Raw genomic sequence first — 18,765 nt, 5'->3', positions numbered from 1 at the left:
AAAGACCATCACGATTTCCCTTTTACTGAGTGATGTCTTAATAAAAGCAAGCGAAGGGGTAAAGTGTCATTTACCCCTAAAAGGCCAACGGTTAAACACAGAGAGTTAAGCTCTCACCAAAGTTGTTACATTAAACTTAACAAAACCAAAAGCTGCTGAGGAGACAACAGCCCAGAGAGAACCTCCCGGGCCTGCTGCTCCCTGAACTGAGGGCTGGCTGACTTTTATGCTGCTGGTCATCAGGATCAGCTGAGAGAATCTAACCGGGAGGCAATCTAGTGAGATTGGAGCCAGGTGCTGCATCTCCTCTCTCTCTCTCTCTCACACACACACACACACACACACACACACACACACACACACACACACACACACACACACACACACACACACACACACACACACAGGGAAAAACCCAAATGGCTCTGAGCCATAACGAATACATTCAGAAAAGGTATTTCCTTTATGGAATCATCATTCTCATTCCAAATCTCAGGGCCCTTGTGACTCTAAAGCTAGTACACTTCATCTTATGTTGTTTCCCTCTTCATACATTTCCCTTCTGGCAGATAAAAATAAACAAGAACCGAAGATTGAAGTCAAAATAACATGAAAAAAAGATAGAACTGGATATATGTGATGCAGGTTGGAATGGGTCAAGTATCAGGTGTGATGTGTGAATAAAAGCAGCAATAAAAGGAAAAGTGAGAGCAGCCATGTTGTCTGGTTTAGAGACCATGTCCAGGAGGAAAAGACAGAAAGCAGAACTGGAGGTCGCAGAGCTCAAGATGCCGAGGTTCTCTTTGGGAGTGAAGAGGATGGATAGGATCAGGAATCCATGAGAGGGACAGCTCCTGTTGGATGTTTTGGAGAAAAAAGCCGGAGAGGGTTTGGACATGTCCCGAGGACAGAAAGTGATTACAAACAGAAGGATGCTGAGGTTGGAGCCACCAAGGCTGAGAAGACCAAAAGGGAGATTTATGAATGTGGCAAAAGAGGACCTGAAGTGTGTTGATCTGAGGGTAGAGGACGCAGAAAACAGGACTAAATGAAGACAGATAATTAGCTGTGGCTACTCCTGAAGGGACACGCCCAAAGAGGCTTTTCTAGTCACACTTGTGTTGATATTGTTAGAATCGCCTTAAAATGTTTATTATTTATGGAAGTTTAAACTTAAATCTACTCTAGTTCAAAGGTCAGTGTTGTGTGCATGACAAAACTTGGTGCATCAACCTGGTAGCCCTTCATACGGCTCTTTAATCATGAAGTAGCTCTCAGCTTCATGAAGGTTGGTGACCTCTGGTCTAAACACTAACAAGAAGATTCATTAGTAACGAACAGGAATGAAAATTTACAAATCAAGGAACATTTCACACCTGTTGTGTTTATTAAGGTAAATACATTTAAAAAATAGAGCATTTAGATAAAATACATTTAAAGTCATGAAAGGAAATAAACACATCTGCACTCACTTGAATGCATAAAATATACGAAAGATGAGTGGATCAGCAGCCTCAACAAGCACATCAACTCAGAGACAGTATTTAAAAAGGCTTTCAGTTCATTTCTTTGTTCCAAAACCATTTTTATCACGGTGACAAAATCCTCCTCAGTGCCGCTTGGACCACCTGATGGACCGGAGAGCTGCCGGCTCGTTCGAAAGCAAAACTCGACCGGACACCAGCAGATGAGATCAGAAGTCACTGGATATGCGGTCGTGGTTTCAGGATGAGTTTCCCCGTCTGGAAGATTTTAAACAAGATATGTGCAAAAGTTAACTCATCTAAAAAGATGACGGGCTAAATAACATCAGATCTGCTGACTCACGTCATCACAGGACATGTTGTATTCCGCTAAAACTGTGCGGCAGCGGGCAGCGATTCTGAAAGTTCAAAGGTCAAGGATAACAGCCAGCAATGAACACGGATGAGCCATTAACTGAGGGTTCTTCACCCAGACACCCAATAACACTGCTGCTGCTGCAGGTCCGCTGCAGCACGGAGGATACATCGAAGGTGCTACGACTCGTTTGTGTATCCCAGCAAAGAAGAGAGCTATCAGAGTGACGCAGCTGATGGTGAAGAAGGGATGATTCCATAGTGATGATAAGAAGGAGACCTGCAGAAGGAGGGAGGAACAAATCACAAACATCCCAGATTCATCCTTCAGCAATAAAGTTCAGCAATAATCTAGTCCGACTGCTGCTGTTGGCGCAATTAAATCCTAACATGAAAACGTGTCCTTTTGAAAAATGCTGAGGAGGTGAATCTAAATGATAAATGACCCGCACTTGTGTAGCGCTTCTCAGAGTAAGGACTCCAAAGCGCTTTACACTACAGTGTATCATTCATCCATTCACACACATTCACATACTGATGGTGATGAGCTACGATGTAGCCACAGCTGCCCTGGGGTGCACTGACAGAGGCGAGGCTGCCGAGCACAGGTGCCACCGGTCCCTCCGACCACCACCAGCAGGCAACGTGGGTTAAGTGTCTTGCCCAAGGACACAACAGCAGAATTCTCTGTCCGGAGCCGGGATTGAACCTGCAACCTTCCGATTACTGGACAACCCGCTCAACGTACACCAAGAACCATCTAGTTCTATCTTTTCTTGAAATATTTTTTAGACTTTTCTTTTCACTTGCCCTAATGCGTTATCTCTAAACTGTGGGCGACTTCTGGTATTTCTTCAGTTTCTTTATTTCACATTTATGTGGGCCGCTGATACTGACGTAGAAATTTCAGGGCAGCAGTAGCTCAGGAGGTAGAGCGGGTTGCCTCATGACCGGAGGGTTATGGGATCGGTTCCAGCTCCCGCCAGGGGTGTTCTGCTGTTGTGTCCTTGGGCAAGACACTTCACCCAACTTGCCTGTGTTGGTGGTGGTTAGAGGGGCCGACGGCGCCAAATGGCAGCCTCGCCTCTGTCACACCGGCTGTGGCTACAAAGTAGCTTACCATCACTAGCAGTGTGTGAATGTGAGAGTGCATGAAAGCGTCTTTGAGTGGCCTAAACAAGCGCTATATAAGTTCGATGTATTATTATTATTAATAAAATAAAGCTAAATTAAATAGTTTTGACAGATTGTCGTGTAGCACTCGTTTCCACTGGCATAAACTTTCCCCATCATTTAGGATGGAATCTTCTCCTCCTCCTCCTCATCATCCAGCTGTCTCTATCATTTCGCACAATAATTTATGTTTTTGACTAGAATTGATGAAAAACAGTTATGGTATGATGTGAGCACAAGTCCTAACTGGCTTATATAAGACCTAACATGCATGGTTATATATAATTTGTGTAAAACATAAAAATTAGGGGTAGCAGCTGTCACATGCATTGCTATTTGCTTCGTCCTCCTTCCAGCGATACAAACCTTCTGCGTGTCAGGGTCTATTAGCCAGTTCCACGCTCCAGTGGCCGTACAAACGGAAACAACGATCAGGATCACTGAAACACGAGGAGAGAATGGGGACAGATGCAACATAACACACAACAGGTATTTGTTTAGGCTTGGAGAAAAGGAGCAAAACATCGTTCCGGATTAACCTAATTTACACACCTCATACCCACTTACACCTGACAGTGAAAGATCTAAACAATCCATACACCTGTCCAAATGGTGCTGTACTTGGCCTCATATTGTGATTATCACGTGCAGTCCAAGTCTTCCAAATCTTTGGCGAAACTGTCATTTGAACTTTTAATCACATTAAGCCCCATTTGATCACGAGACTCTGCTGTAATGATGACAGTAAGAGTGAAAGACAATCATTCAATGGTAACTTACTTCGCCACCTGCCTGTTGCAGGTTGTAAACAGGACACATATTCTGTCAGTCTTCTCTCAAAGGCCTTCAGGTCTATTAAAAATAACAGAAACATTAAAAGACTACACATAAGACGAGCGTAAGGGGTTAACAAGAAAAAACTCCGAAGACTTTTACGCGTTTGTTTGGGTGGAGGAGAAATGTTCCGACTGAATTATGTCAACATCAACACGATAGCTGAGTTTAAGCTACACTTTGAGCCTAAATGCTAATTTTAATAACACTAAAAACACAAACGCCCCGTGACTACGTTCAGTGATGCCCCACACCACCGCTTAGATGCCCGACAAGTTCTCCGACAAGTACATGATTTATGAATTCAAACTAAAGTACGACTGAACGCCTTTCAGCTAGCAAACAAGCTAATCTCACAAGCAAAAGTCAGCTACCGTAAAGTTATGCGACATTATCTAACTAAACACTGCATAGAAATATGTTTATTTAGGAGGGAATGTGTAGTCAGAAACCTAAAGTTTACTCAAATGTCTAATAAACGGAGATGTTTTATGTTTTTCGTTTGCTACCTTCGGCCTGCTCCAAGGAGTTCATCTCTGAGCCGTTCACTGCTGCCTCCTGTTGGCTGCGTCACTTTCCCTCAGCTGAATGACAGGCCTCCAGACCAATCAGAATTACGTAAATTTCATGGTAATATTTGATTGGATGTGATGATTTTTAAGGGTGGAACAAACGCTGAAGCCCCGCCTTCAACGGTCTATTTGGTGCTTTGACCGACAGATGGCGCTGTCGCACTAAAATATGATTTTTTTTAGACAGGTGGAATTTTTTGGTTTTATTAAACATGCCAGAAGTACATGGCTTAAATCAAGTTTAACACTGAAAATGTCACGAAATAAATTATTCTAATATAAAAACAAAACAAAAGGGAATTATAAAGAATAAAAAGAATAATTTAAAACATTTAATGCGATGTTAAGTTTTATGGATTCTTTAATTTCAATGCAAATCACTGCAGAATTTACGCATTAAGAACATTGACCAGAGTGAAAATCCCATTTTACTGCCAGGATAAAAAAATGTTTAGATATGATGTGATAATACATTTTTAAAGTGAAACTTTGTACAGAAACTTTTAGTTATTCATTTGATTTAAATGCTTATGATAATTTCTCAACCAGAGGTTTTTTAAGTAAAAAAAAGATGTTTTCTTTTGAATCTTTATTTTTAGCAAACATGGAAACCATTTAGTGTACAAGAAGAATACACATCAATGCATTTGAACAGACAACTCAGTAGGAAGTTGTGATCTTAAGCCATGTTAACGTTAAAAACAAAATCAAATGCTGTAGTCCGCTTTTTTATTTACAGGCTTCAATTTGTTCTGCAGCCTGACATCAAACTGGTTTTTCAGAAGTTCCTCTATCTCATCATCATTTACGTTTTTTATGTCCAAGACGTCGATCCCTTCTTCAGGTTTGTAGGTGACCTCGCTGTAGGTCCATCCAACAAGGACTCTGAATCCTGTCGGCGTCTGCAGCGAGCAGATGGACTTATTGGTGAACAGAGAGGCTGGATCTGTTTGGAGCGAGTGGTTTTTTTCAGAGAAATGCTCCGGTTCTTGAGGCGTCAGGGTGAAGCAGTAGAGCTGCTGAGTTTCCTTCTTGCTCACCAGACTGGATTCAGCAAACGCCGGATCGAGAATCTTTGGTTTTCGACGAGTTTTCTCCAGGGTCCACGTCCCGTCCTTCTCAGTGAGATGAAACACCCCAGCGACTTGAGGCTGGTCCTTTCCTGAGATGAGCTCTATCGGCTCCCACAGCTGGAAAGACACCCCAAAGCTTACATCAGCTATGTAGGCCTTCTCACCAATCCTGACCATGTGGATAAGATGATCATCTCTGGATCCAAAGTCACCGTTGTTGAAAACTCTGGAGCCCAGCATTGTGGCATCAAAACCCATCTGTCTCATCACCCACCCAAACAGGGAGTTGCTCTCAAAGCACCAGCCTCCTCGACTGCGCCGCACGATCTTATTGAAAATCTCCTCCAGGTCCATGGTGATCCTCTCTCCGCAGTGAAGGCTGAGGTTCTCAAAAGGGATCGACATGACGTGCAGCTTGTGGATCGACCTCAGGGTGTTGAGATCCGCTGTGTCTTTGGGGCCGTGGAAACCGATCCTCTGGAAGTACTCCTCCAAATTCATCGTGCCTGTAAAATATCAGGATGTCGCATACATTTAGCGATTCAGAAAGTTACGCAATTTATCAGACAATTATCAAGCATTTACTAAATTGATCCAAGTGTGAGGGCAACAATTTCATTTAGTGGTTTTCTAATAATGGAAAATGATCAAAGATAACAAAACTTTTTGATCCTACTTCAGCAGAGGAATCAAAGCTAATGACAGTTAAAAAAAGAACACTATCAGAGCTCTCAGCTCTACAATTGCCGACAGCGTTTGGATCAGTTAATAATTGACTGAAGATGTAATTCATTGACGTGCAAAAGTAAAAGGTGGCGTGCAAAAGCTGAACTGTGTGTGGACATTTAATGAAGCTGCAGACTTTAGACTTTAGAAAAGACTTCATCGCTGAAATAAAACTTTCAAAAGTATTCAACCTTTATACGGCACTCATCCAAGTATTTTAATTTTTTTCATTTCAACCCCAGGTTGTTGTGATAGTAAATAACCAAAATGTGTTTCTGTTGTATCTGAAAATCAGAGAAAACAACGTGATCAAATGTGGATATTGGTAAAAGAAATCCCAAAATAAAAAAAGTGAAATAAACATTATTTGTGAATAATATCGATAATTATAAGACACTTTAGAATAATCTGGCTTCTTTTAGAACATTACATCACTGTTGAAAAATACATAATGTATCACAATTATTAAACAATATAGAACATTTTTGAAAAGTTACTGAACAATAGATATGTAGAGAATTGGAGGGTTAAATTATGACCAATAAAATTAGATGATTCTATATAAATATCGAACATCAAGCTGATTGATCTTCAGATAATCAGATATTAATTTGAGCTCTTAACACCTGGAAAAGAAAGTGGTCCCATCGTGGTTTGTGTGGCGTTGCCGTAGTATGACGTCATAGACACAGATCCCTGTCCTGCTCACGCTAGGCTACCTCACACATGGATGTTTATAAATATCTATGCGGGCGCTGACACACAACACAACTTCTCCTGCTCACTTCTTCTTTAGGATGACAAGTTTTGATTGTTTTACTAGAAAAAGCTGCAAATAAAACTTGTACCTCTCATCCGGGCATTTACATCCGCTCACACCACAAGGAAGCCAGAAAAAAGCAAGTAAATTATGTTTTGCTAACCTGCAGGAAATGTCGATGACAGTTATCCAGAAAGTAGCTAAGGGTTACCAGAAATGTTCCTGGGGTGTCCGCTGGGTGCCTTTAAGGTTTAAAAAGTCAAGAAGAGGGTTTGAAAAGCTGTTGGAAATAGCGACAAAGTCACTTAGTTGGCAACGCTGTCAGGGAGGAGCGCTTGATTTTATCTCGGGGCAGCGCAAGAGGGAGGAGCTTGTATTGTTTTTTATAATCGTTCAAAACTCAGATCGTATTTGGGATTAAAATTTGATTAATTGAGCAGCCCTACACACAAGCATCACAGAGATTAAAGTGTACACAAGAAAGCATGCTCTAGAGGTCTGCAGCTGTTCAACAGCTCATGAGAAGTAGCCGTTGGTTGCCATGCGTTAGGGAAGTTATATAACAGTAAAAAAAAGTTTCACGTGTCAGTAAAAATTTGCAACACAATTGTGGTTTTACTGGAAAAATGTATTCCCGTGTGATATTTTGTCCATTTCCTTCGCTAATATCTTAAAGTTAAACAATTTTACAATTTCTGGTTTGATGTTCAGTAAATAAAAGCCTCTGTGCTTCAAATGTGTAGAATAATGATGCACCAACTGTAGGCAGTAAGTTTAAAGATGAAGATAAAATCACAAATCATACATCAAAAAGTCCCGAACTTCGTGTGAATACTTTTATTGAGATTTTAAAACGTGCAAAAGTAAAACAAAAATAACTCATTGCGATAAATGGTGAGACTTGTTTAAATATGAATGTCAAAACTAGATAAATTGCATTTCTTGCAGAAATGCTGTTTGAATGCTGGATAGCTGAAACTGTAAGCTGAAGCTGCTGAACAGCTGAACTGAAGCAAGTAAGCAAAACTGTCAAAATGAGCTGAATGTGTTGAAAGATGTAGAAGCAAAAATCACCAACAAGCAAATAAAGCACAAAAAGTAAGTGAAGAATAGAGAAAATAATCCAAAATAGCAAAAAAAAAACTGAAATCTGTGAACATTGTATAAAAACCTGGACAGCTAAAATGTCTAAACACTTTTTATTTCAGTTGGAAAAGTTTAACAGTTTAGTCTTTAAGTTTAGCCGAACTGTGAAATTAGCAGCTTGTGCTAAATTCGGTAACTGATTGCTGAAGTCGCTGAATAGCTGAAGTGGAGCTGAAACTAAGCTAAAATGTCAAAATGAGCTGAATGTATTTAAAGATTTAGAAGCAAAAATCACCAACAAGTGTAATAAAGCTCAGAATAAAGGTGGAGAGTGGACAAAAAAATGCTAAACAGCAGAAAACTTTAATCTTTGAATATTGAGTAAAAACTCAAAAGTTGAAATGTTTAAACAGCTGGCATTTGAATGAGAATAGTTTAATAGGCACATTTTTACAATTGGCTGAACTGTGAATTTAGAAACATTTGCTTATAACATATGTTCAGACTTGATATGGGATGGATGAATGGTTGGATGAATGAAATGATAGATGGATGTTAAATGGTTTATTGGATGGATGGATGGATGGATGGATAGATGGATGGATGGATTGATGGATGGATAGAAGCATGTATGGATTTATAAGTGGATGGATGGATTCCTTAGGCAAGCTGGTTGATTTGATACATCACATGTGTGGGTGTGTAATTCCATTTAGCCATTGACCTCTCTCAACCAATCAGGGAGCTGGGAGGGAGCGGGGCACTTTCCCACCTTCTGGCGGTCAATCAAATTTAACTTGTTTCTAGTTTAAAGTACAGATAGTTAGTACAGATAGTTCAAAAAGATCAAAAACAGGAGTCTGTTATTGGCTCAATATTCAGCTTTTTGTATTCATTCCTATGAGACTTGGTTAAAGCGATTTGTAGTTCCTTGTGTTGCCATGGTAACAGATGTGTGCTTTAATAAAGCAATGCACAATGTCACATGACTCTTTTAAACTTTGAATAACATTTCTATATTAAAGTATGTTGATACAGTTGTGTGTAAAATGTTGACTCCGCCTTTGTAGAGAGGGTGCTCGCTGCAGAACTACAAAGGCGGAGCTGCACCAGAGTCAGCCCCGCCCATTCACGCAAACTCAGCCTAGCCCACTGACTTCTTCTGTTTTTGTTTTTCAACTTTATAGAATAGGCTTAAAACATTTTTATTTTATAGGGCCTATGGTTAAAATCTGATGTTAGCCTAAATCTGGACAAGTAGGGGAGTAGAGGGAGGTGGAGTGCACAGTCGGTAAAGACGGCTCTCCCTTGCCCTGCCTCCAACATGCCTACATCTAAATAGGATAGATTATCCAGAGTTATCTCTGTAGTTATGCTGCTATAGGCTTAGACTGCTGGAGGATACACTGACCACTTTTCACACTCTACTGCTTTATTCTACAATCTGCTCTTTAACTGTACTATTTTCTGCAATTTCAGCTGTTAACTTTATTTTCTCTCTAAGTGTTTTTCTCCCCAGAAGAAGCTACAATGACGTTCTGCTGAGCTGTGGTGGTCTCATGGAGGGGGCCATCGTCTAACACACTGCTGCTAACCACTAATACATTCACTCTCTCCTGATAATGGCTTTTTGCTTTCCTTGACTTTTGATGTGCTAATTCTAGTTTATACATTTAATTATAGATCCACTAGGATAAATACAATAAAGTTTATCTTTCACCAAATAGAATATTTACTAAGACATCACAATATAACTATAGACACATTACTAGTCTTTGTGAGTGTGCGTGCGTGCATGCGTGCGTGCGTGCGCGTGCGTATGTGTGTTCTGTCTTCTCCATCCCCAGTGAGTCGTGGAGGATGGCTGCTTATACTGAGCCAGGATCCTCTGGAGGTTTCTTCCTGTTAAAAGGGAGTTTTCCTCTCCACTGTCGCTGCATGCTTGCTTAGTATGAGGATTGCTGTAAAGTCACTGACACCACGTGCACAGATTTGGGGGTTTATTCAGACATTTGGCTTTGCATCATGAATCAAATGCTGTGAAGCTTTGAGGGCTCATGTTGCTGTGATGTAAGGTTGATGTTCTGCTGACTAAAGCATTAAGGTGAGTGTTGGGTGTTGATGGACATTTACTTCACTACAGTTCTTCCATTAAAGTTGTTTAACATGTTTAAAACATTACAAATTACAAAATGTTTAATATTTGTCATTAAAAAAATAAATGCAATATGGTAATTTAAGATCATCTCACTGCATTTGAGATCAGAGAAACAGCCGCTAAATCCTCACATAAGTTTTGTGCTTAATTTACTATTCTTGTTTTGAACTTCAAAGGATTATTTTTGTTTTGTAATCCAAACTGTATTATACTGAGGTTCAATTTCAGAAAATCAACAAATTTATCCTGTCCTTTATCGCACCGGAAGTTGAAGCGTTTTGAAGTAAAACTAAAACTTCATCAAAACTTTCAAAACAAGGCATTTATAAATCTAGTTTATTAAATCTAAGGCTCAAATCAACAAGGCATAATTTATAATAGAATATTCAGATATTTGTATTTTTTTCCAATTCAGATTTTGTTAAGCCGTTGTGTATATCAAGTAAAATGTTTTAATTTTTTCTTTTATTTTGGAAGAAACGTGACCATGCTTCCGGTATTAGGACCGAGCTAACAGGAAGTTAGCGAGTTCACCTCTCAAGTGTTCTGAGTCATTACAAGCCAACATTTCACTGTTTTTGTGTCGAGTTTACCGCCAGGGTTTATGTTACCAGTGAGTACGTTAGCAGCTAAGTCTAGAGAGTACAAAATGTAGCATAACTGTTAGCATGTAGCGCGTTATGCGGCTGGTTTAGTCGGGATTTACTAAAAACTAGCAGGTTTTAGGTTCTGATAAGGGTTCATGTAGAAACACTAAAGTCGTTTACTTATTTATTTGCACCTCAGCTAATAAATTATTACATTTTCAATTAACTCAATCAGCATAACTCTATTTTAATTGCTAGTGCTTTTGTGACTTTGCCATTTTGTTTTAAAAGGTTTTTGACAGATTGTCTGTCGCCATGGAAGACACACCTAAAAGCACATATTTAATAACTGGAGGATGTGGCTATTTTGGCTGTCGGTAAGAACTATTTTATTTATTTTTTAGATGATAAAAATCAGATGAAAAATGTTGAGCCTCCAAGTTGTGTTGTGCAGGCATGGTTTATGGCCACAAGGTGGCCCTGTCGCACCATTTACCAGCTAGATGAAACTCTATCTTGTTAAAAAGTATTTTGTGATGCACTGGATTTAAGCTCAGGCACCGTGTGAGTTATAAATAAACTCTCTTGAATTCATGTTTGCGTTTGCAGCCTTGCATGTGCTCTGCATGAAAATGGAGCCAGAATTATCCTGTTTGACACCAGCCCTCCACATCAAGAAGTCCCTGAAGACGTGGTGTTTGTCTCAGGTGATGTTCGGGACTATGCACTGGTTGAGAAGGCTGTCGTCGGTGTGGACTGCGTCTTCCACATTGCCTCCTATGGCATGTCCGGTAGGGAGCAACTAAACAAGCATCTGATTGAGGAAGTCAATGTTCAGGGCACGCAAAACGTATTGAAAGCTTGTGTCGAGCATGGAGTACTGAGGCTGGTGTACACCAGTACCTTCAACGTGGTGTTTGGAGGCCAGGTGATAGAGAATGGGGATGAAAGCCTCCCTTATTTACCTCTCCATCTTCACCCGGATCACTACTCAAGAACCAAGTCCCTGGCTGAGATGGCGGTGCTAAAGGCCAATGGTACAGCTCTGAGTGGCAGCTCGGATGTGCTGCGAACCTGCGCCCTGCGCCCAGCAGGGATCTACGGGCCTGGAGAGCAGAGACACCTGCCCAGGGTTGTTAGCTACATCGAGAAGGGGGTCTTCAGGTTTGTTTATGGTAGTCCCAGCAGCCTGGTGGAGTTTGTCCATGTGGATAACCTGGTGTCAGCCCACGTGTTGGCTGCAGAGGCTCTGACTGCAGAGAAGGGGCACCGCTCTGCTGGCCAGGCTTACTTCATATCCGACGGGAGGCCCATCAATAATTTTGAATTCTTCAGACCTCTAGTAGAAGGCTTGGGATATCCATTCCCCAAACTTCGCCTTCCCATCTCCCTCATCTACTTGTTTGCGTTTCTCACAGAAGTGATTCACCACGTCGTCGGGCCCTTCTACAACTTCCAGCCGCTGCTGACGCGCACAGAGGTGTACAAAACCGGAGTCACGCATTACTTTAGCATGGCCAAAGCAAGAGCAGAGCTGGGTTACGAGCCCCAGGAACGCTCCCTGGATGAGGTGGTGCGGTGGTTCCGAAGCCGAGGCCACGGGAGGAAGCGTCAGGACTCCTCTGTCAGACTACTACTCAACCTCCTGCTGGTTTCTGCCTTCGTGGCCGTGGCGCTGTCCTTCCTCCCCGTCGTTGGTAGTTGATGCTGAAACAAAAGATGGCAAACGCTCATCGTGAATCAGGACTGAGTCGAACGAAGATTGTTTGACTTTTCAATGGAAAATGTTCCAGAAACGGGGACCAATGATCCACAAATGCTGTATTGGAGCTGTTTGGTGTTCCGAGTTCAACAGAAACGAATAAACTCTTAACAAACTGAAAAGTGCTCATTGTGTGTTTCATTAAAAGCCGCTAAAGTGGAATAAAATCGCAAATATTTTATTTCTCGCTCATTTAGAACATTTCATCTTTGTTGTGTTTTACAGGATGAACTTGAGTGCCAATCCTAACTCTGGTGGATTGTTTGGTTTGGTTTTTTTTGCAGAAGGAGTCGGACCAGGTGAGGCGTGCTTTGTGGTGGATTTCAGTCTGCCTGGCGAATGCAGACTTCCCTTCGCTCTAAACTATTCTCCTCAGAGCCGACAGCCCCTTGCTGAGTTGGTCGCAATCATTGTTTCTCTGCAGCATTAACCACATTCCAGAGGGGCGCAGCGCATCCCGTCTTCCTCCCCGCATTCCTTTCAGGGAAACGAGTCCCTGACTCCAAACGGGCTTTTGTCGGAGTTCTGCCGCTCCGGTTCGGCTGGGATCGGTGAAAACCACACAAGCAGCCGCTCTGCGTTTATTCAGCCTGGTTAGTTTGCGCCAAAGCGGCTCTGGGGCAGAACTAGGGAGAAAGCCAACAAGGAGAAATTCCTCCGCGCAGCGCGCCATTGACTGTAAAGACCTTTCAACTTAACAAAAACTGAAGTTGACAAACGTATCGCTGTCGGCTGAAACTGTGAGAAAGAGTTTTTTTTTTTTGTTGTTGGCGGAGGGAGGGAAGCAGAGGGGAACGATGCGGCTCTCGGCGCAGATTTGCGGCTCCGCCGCTGCTTTGGCGTGAAGGAGCGACGGCGGCGTTTTGTTTTGATTTCCATGTGAAACACAATTAGTGCTCCGCGGTGTGAGCGCAGCGCACTCTCAACTTGTCCCTCTTCTATGGAGCACTACCAGGGGGAGCTGGAGCTCCGGGCCGCCGCGCTGATGGACGACCTCTCCCTGTACGACGCCTACAAAGACGGGATGTTCAGCACGAGGAGGGACCTGGTGATCAACCCAGATCTGGACTTCTCCACTCCGGCGGGCGCGGACCTGAAGACCAAGCCGATGAATGGCACCGCTGTGCTCCACCAGCAGCATCACACCGTGGAGAATTTCACAACCGGGAATAAAGTGTACATGGCGGCTCCCGTGCGTCCCGTGAACTGCAGCCGGACGGTACCGGTGGATTTCTGCGCCCCTCAGAGAGACGCTGCGTACAGCGAGGAGGGCTGCTGCACCAAATCCGAGGTGGCGCTGCCCTGCTACTCTGGCACCTCCGAGAGGCACAGGAGGTACTCTCTGGAGGTGCAGGGCCACAGGTATAGCACCGGCTCCACCTTTGACGGCGTGCCCATCAGCAAAGCAGTGCCTCTGCCCGGCAACAGGTGCAACAGCGTCTGCTTAACCAGCAGCCACGACGGGAGGTACAACGCCGCCAGCCCCCGCTCCAGCCTGGCATCCTCCCAGGAGCAGAGCAAGCACGCCAGCCCACGGTCCAGCATCAGCAGCCCGCGCACGAGCCTGGTGGTACCGGGTCAGGACAGGTACACGAGCCCCAGGTCCAGCCTGGTTCACTGTGAGGGCAACAGTGTCCTCAGCCCGCGTTCCAGCTATGCAAGCACGGCCAGTGACACGAGCAAGCACTCCAGCCCCAGAACCAGCCTGAACAGCTGCGACTGCTGCAGCAAGCCCAGCAGCAACCGGACCAGCGGCATCAGCATGGGCTACGACCAGAGGCACACCAGCCCCCGCTCCAGCACGGCCAGCCAGTACTCCTTCACCACCAGCCCCAGGTCCAGCTACTCGGACTCCCGGTACGGGCCCGTCGCGAACCATGACCTGGAGGGCTCCATCCTGTACGCGGCGCCGCTCGCGAGCCCTCGCTCCAGCATCTGCAGCCAGGACGGGAGCGCACGACCGGGGACCGCCGCCAACTGCGTGGTCAGTCCGCGCTCCAGCATCTCCAGCCACAGCTCCAGGAGCTCCCGCAGCTCCCGGGGCTCTATGAGCACCTACCCGGACATGCAGCTGCCCTCGCCCCGGACGTCCATGCTGGGGAGCAGCCTGCACGAGGACGCCCTGCTGCAGGAGTATGGAGACTCTAATGGGACCCCGAACCGCATCCTCCTGCAGGCGGTGACCGAACCCCAGCAGGCAGGAGGAACCGTAGAGATAACCGGGTCACAGTCCTCTCTGACTTACGGGATATCCTCCAAAACGGTGTCGTCGGGCCAGAGGTTCAAGCTGCCTTACCAGGTGACCCCCAGCCGGGAGAATGGGCCGAGCCAGGCGGAGAAGAGGCTGGAGGCGCTCACGCTGGAGCTGGAGAAGGAGTTAGAGATGCGCATGAAAAAGGAATACTTTGGTAGGTTTTTCATTCTGCAGCATACTTTTTATCAGTCGTGTGTTTTTTATGGTTTGGAGGAATAGCTGTGAGGTTTTTAGAAAAAAGGTTCCCCCAAAATAAAGAGTAATTGATTTTTTTACATCATTTTCCAGTGAGGGGGTCTTTAAAGTTTTGTTTCTGATGCAAAATCTGTCATGTTGACATTTTTATCAGGTATGAAGTCATGTTTGGATCTTGTTTCTTCTGCAGAAACATGATGCTTTCTCTGACTCCAAACATTCTGCACACTCTTCACTCAAGACATCGTCTAAATAGTAAAATCATTGTTTTTATGCATGCAGGGGTTCTTTTTGGATTGTTTGCTGATCTGTTTTCTCAACCACAATCTGCAACCTCGTCATGCATCATCTCTGCTAACCAGTGGGTCACACTCTGATAAGAAATGCTTTGCAGGGCAGTGCTAATGTCCTGGCAGAGCTAACATTTGCAAAGTACGGTGGCGTGGAGCTGAATGGAAGCCTCTGTTCTGGCAGAACACACACACACACACACACACACACACACTTTGGTCATTCAGAGCTGTGTGGTTAGGGTTTGGGATCAAGTTTGCCGTTCAGGTTCAAGCAGAGGATTGAGTTTTTCATTCAGAGTGATGCAAACTGAAAATGTTTGGCCTTTTCAGCATCTGAGAGGATTTATGGGCGTGTCAGACATTTATGGTGTGACAGGCGCTGCGGCACGGCGAGACTTTGAGCAACAGGAGGCTTGCAGAGGAAGTTGTCCTCTACCTTTTTAGGGTTTGCAGCCAGAGAACAGTGACATGTTGTAGCTGGTGCACTTGCTCAGACGGTCTCTGGCAGCTGTTGAGTAGATCCAGAGAAGCAGGTGAATGAGAGAGGATGGAAGATATGAGGAAGGCAGACAGGTGTGTGTGTGTGTGTGTGTGTGTGTGTGGTGGGGGTAATGACAGTGGTAATAGATAGAAATGAAGAGAGAAAGGAAAGGGAGGGAGAGAGAGAGAGAGAGAATGCAGCCAGACGCTCCTCAGTCCCAGCCCAATAGAGACGGCTCTGTTTCCGTAGCGACAGTACCGAAATTGATCACTGGGGCTTGTTTTAGGGGCCCCGGCGGTGCCTGCCAGCACCCCAAACAGCCCGCTCTGCTCCACGCCACTGGCCAGCCCCTGTGTGGCCCGTTTGTTGTGGTGGCGTAGGAGCTGTGAATCAACAGCTGGCCTGGTGGAAGCTTGCAAGTGAAGCTGCAAGCTGCCCCCCCCCCCCCCCCCCGTCCCTCCTCCCAAGCAGCACCCCCCACCCCGGACTCTCCCCGCAAAGCCCTTCATTAACCAGCCAGTGGGGTGTCGGGCAACACCAGACACTTGGCACACGATCCTGGCTGGCGGGCCAGACGTGGTTAGTGGGGGTCAAGTCTGATCACCTGCCCAGAATTATAATGGCAGTAGTCATGCACATGTCTGGCACACACATGCTGACTGTGTGTGTGTGCATGTAGGCCTCAAATGTGTGTAACTTTGCAGGAAAGTCCTTCATGCACTGTGGAATTTGTTCTTTCTTGAAAAAACATGAAATTAAACGTATTCAGTCCCTGCTGGTCTGCAGCAGGTCCATCTGTCTGCATAATACTCTAAACATAAACTTTCTGTTGCTCCTGATTCACCAAAAGGTGGATGAGATCATCCTTATATCTGCACGCCTGTCTTTGCAAAACTTCTCCTCAAGAAAACACAAAAATAGCTCCAACTCTGTTAGATTTACAGAAATTGGCTTAAATTTGGCCTGATTGTCACTAAAAATCCACGATTGTAGCTTCAGCTTCCAGCCTGAAATCTCACTAATCATTTCAGAAAATTTAAGTCGACATTTTCCGTCCTTCATTTCTGTTTACTTTACCCATTAGAAACCTGCTGCTTTTGCAGGAAGTGAATCACCTGCAGAGATTTTTATGTATTAATATTTGGCAGCATCACAGGAGGAACCTGAAACCGGATTCTGAATGTCCTGCAGAAGTCGAAACTCACACAGGGTGGGCGTTATCGGTTCGGTGATGAGAAAGACAAAGTCGGCCGCATTTATTAATATTTTCATTTATAATCCAGCTGCTTATTCTCTAAGGTATTTTTCCAAATCAAAATTAGACACATTTTCTTCTGCTTGATGCTCCTTAGCAACCAATTAGAATTAAAGTCTTCCTGCAAGAAGCTGCCTTTGAGTTTCCCGCAGAACAATAATCTGACTCGCGCATAAAAGCTGGGACGTGTTTGAATATATGTGCATCAAGTGATGGCATTTTTATTTTTAACCGCAGCACACATTGCATCCTTGCTTGCCAAGCGAACATGTTGGGACACAGGCGCAGCGCAGATCCAGCATCCTGCTCTGAACGCCTAACGAAGAGCGCTCTGGATCTCCCTGCTGTCCTGTAAAAAAACCCAAACCACATCCTCACTTCAGAGACGCTCCAGGATTTACAGCAGCAGGACCCGTAAATTGCATTTATGGTCCATGTTTACAAGTTGACGCGTGAAAATCCAGAAGCTCTGAAAACACGCGGCGTGTCGGTAACTGCAGCGAGTAGATGGGACAAAGATGTAAAGGTCCGGCTGAAGGAATGGTTTCTTTCTGTCCAGCTGCTGAAAGTCGAGGCACAGTTTTATATGGCAGAGATCTACGGGGGAGAAAAGATAAACGTATTGAGGATGAAATCATTACGGAACAATCATGCATAAGTTGTTGAGGGACTACAAGTGATTTTTTTTTCTAGAGGGTGACATCGAGGAGGATAATCTCTGATTTTCCTCGTTGGTGTTTCTAAGCTGCAGCCTTTGGCCAGAGAGTGTGTAGATCTCTTCCTTCCGCTCTGCTTTTTGCCTTTAAAAAAAACCCCAAACCATTCATCTGACGGCATCTGAACCAAACACGCCGGTGTCATGTCTGAATTAGTAACCTGGTGCTTTTAAACCCTGTTACCGCTCACCTTTCGGATTTACCACAAGCCTGAACTGCACGGAGTCACTAAAGCTGGGAGAAGCTGGGTTTGGTTGAACGAGGAGGAAACTTTAGTCAAACCTTTAATTTTTTTTGCAGTGCAGAGTTCTGGGTCATTTCTGGGAGGAGGAAGACCGGGAGTTACGATGGCTTGGTACTCTCAGGCCTTTCAGCACTTTGCTACGATGGCAGCCTATCACGGCCATTTTTCTAGCGAGTGATGTCACAGATCAGCACCAAAATGCCTCCACGCACATTAATAACATTCTGGGGACCTGGAGAGTGGCTGTGTGACATAAAGAGCCCTTCAATAACAAGAAGAAGCACCATTTTATCATTTATCTGTGCTCCACAAACTGGAGTAAATTACAGAGTTTGGGGGGGTTAAATTCAATTCAAGTTCATTTATAAAGCGCCAAATCACGACGAGAGTCGTCTCAAGGACCTTAGCGCAGTAAACATTCTTATATAGTTCAGGTCATTAAGCCAATCAGTAAAAAGCTTCCTATATACGGAACACAGCAGGTCGCATCGAGTCACTGACTAGTGTCAGTCTTTACGGCGATCCTCGTACTAAGCAAGCATGTAGCGACAGTGGAGAGGAAAACTCCCTTTTAACAGGAAGAAACCTCCAGAGGATCCTGGCTCAGTATAAGCAGCCATCCTCCACGACTCACTGGGGATGGAGAAGACATACACACACACACACACACACACACACACACACACACACACACACACCAAGTAGTGTTTCTATGGTTACATAGTGATTTCTTAGTAAATGTTCTATTTGGTGAGAGA

General features: G+C 44.3%; 4 protein-coding genes across 4 annotated transcripts in view; 2 read left to right on the top strand and 2 right to left on the bottom strand.

Moving 5' to 3' along the window:
- Positions 1-1,363: 1,363 nt before the first annotated feature.
- On the bottom strand, positions 1,364-4,443 carry cnep1r1 (CTD nuclear envelope phosphatase 1 regulatory subunit 1). The gene is made up of 6 exons (XM_015954067.3): positions 4,355-4,443; positions 3,792-3,863; positions 3,378-3,451; positions 2,009-2,118; positions 1,828-1,882; positions 1,364-1,742 (listed from the first exon to the last, which is right to left on the bottom strand). The coding sequence occupies exons 1-6, from the start codon at positions 4,377-4,379 to the stop codon at positions 1,701-1,703; spliced, it is 378 nt and encodes a 125-aa protein (XP_015809553.1). The 5' UTR covers positions 4,380-4,443; the 3' UTR covers positions 1,364-1,700.
- Positions 4,444-4,991: 548 nt separating this feature from the next.
- On the bottom strand, positions 4,992-7,339 carry LOC107382082 (arylamine N-acetyltransferase, pineal gland isozyme NAT-10). Its single transcript, XM_054732614.2, has 2 exons — positions 7,140-7,339; positions 4,992-5,996 (listed from the first exon to the last, which is right to left on the bottom strand). Exon 2 carries the CDS (start codon positions 5,989-5,991, stop codon positions 5,125-5,127), a length of 867 nt encoding a protein of 288 aa, XP_054588589.1. The 5' UTR covers positions 5,992-5,996; positions 7,140-7,339; the 3' UTR covers positions 4,992-5,124.
- A 3,367-nt stretch (positions 7,340-10,706) lies between these two features.
- sdr42e1 (short chain dehydrogenase/reductase family 42E, member 1) lies at positions 10,707-12,694 on the top strand. The gene is made up of 3 exons (XM_015954071.3): positions 10,707-10,833; positions 11,099-11,184; positions 11,417-12,694. Exons 1-3 carry the CDS (start codon positions 10,825-10,827, stop codon positions 12,510-12,512), a joined length of 1,191 nt encoding a protein of 396 aa, XP_015809557.1. The 5' UTR covers positions 10,707-10,824; the 3' UTR covers positions 12,513-12,694.
- Positions 12,695-13,295: 601 nt separating this feature from the next.
- Positions 13,296-18,765, top strand: part of wtip (WT1 interacting protein) — a 29,305-nt gene continuing 23,835 nt past the window's right edge. The window contains exon 1 of the mRNA XM_015954070.3: positions 13,296-14,977. Coding sequence (XP_015809556.1) covers positions 13,510-14,977 — 1,468 coding nt within the window. The 5' untranslated portion in view covers positions 13,296-13,509. The remainder of the gene's footprint in view (positions 14,978-18,765) is intronic.

This window comes from Nothobranchius furzeri, chromosome 9, assembly GCF_043380555.1.
Source record: "Nothobranchius furzeri strain GRZ-AD chromosome 9, NfurGRZ-RIMD1, whole genome shotgun sequence".
In the NCBI taxonomy this organism is placed as follows: domain Eukaryota; kingdom Metazoa; phylum Chordata; class Actinopteri; order Cyprinodontiformes; family Nothobranchiidae; genus Nothobranchius; species Nothobranchius furzeri.
Note: the sequence above shows the minus strand (reverse complement) of the source record. Positions and strands in the feature narration are given on the sequence as shown.

What these genes read in the sequence shown, in the direction of transcription:
- cnep1r1 (XM_015954067.3), bottom strand. Translation starts at nt 4,379, where the DNA reads ATGAACTCCTTGGAGCAGGCCGAAG. An exon ending in TGCAACAGGCAGGTGGCGAA is followed by an intron (nt 3,452 to 3,791) that starts GTAAGTTACCAT and finishes CTCGTGTTTCAG; the next exon opens with TGATCCTGATCGTTGTTTCC. An exon ending in ACAACATGTCCTGTGATGAC is followed by an intron (nt 1,743 to 1,827) that starts GTGAGTCAGCAG and finishes AAAATCTTCCAG; the next exon opens with ACGGGGAAACTCATCCTGAA.
- LOC107382082 (XM_054732614.2), bottom strand. Translation starts at nt 5,991, where the DNA reads ATGAATTTGGAGGAGTACTTCCAGAGGATCGGTTTCCACGGCCCCAAA.
- sdr42e1 (XM_015954071.3), top strand. An exon ending in TGTGGCTATTTTGGCTGTCG is followed by an intron (nt 11,185 to 11,416) that starts GTAAGAACTATT and finishes TTGCGTTTGCAG; the next exon opens with CCTTGCATGTGCTCTGCATG.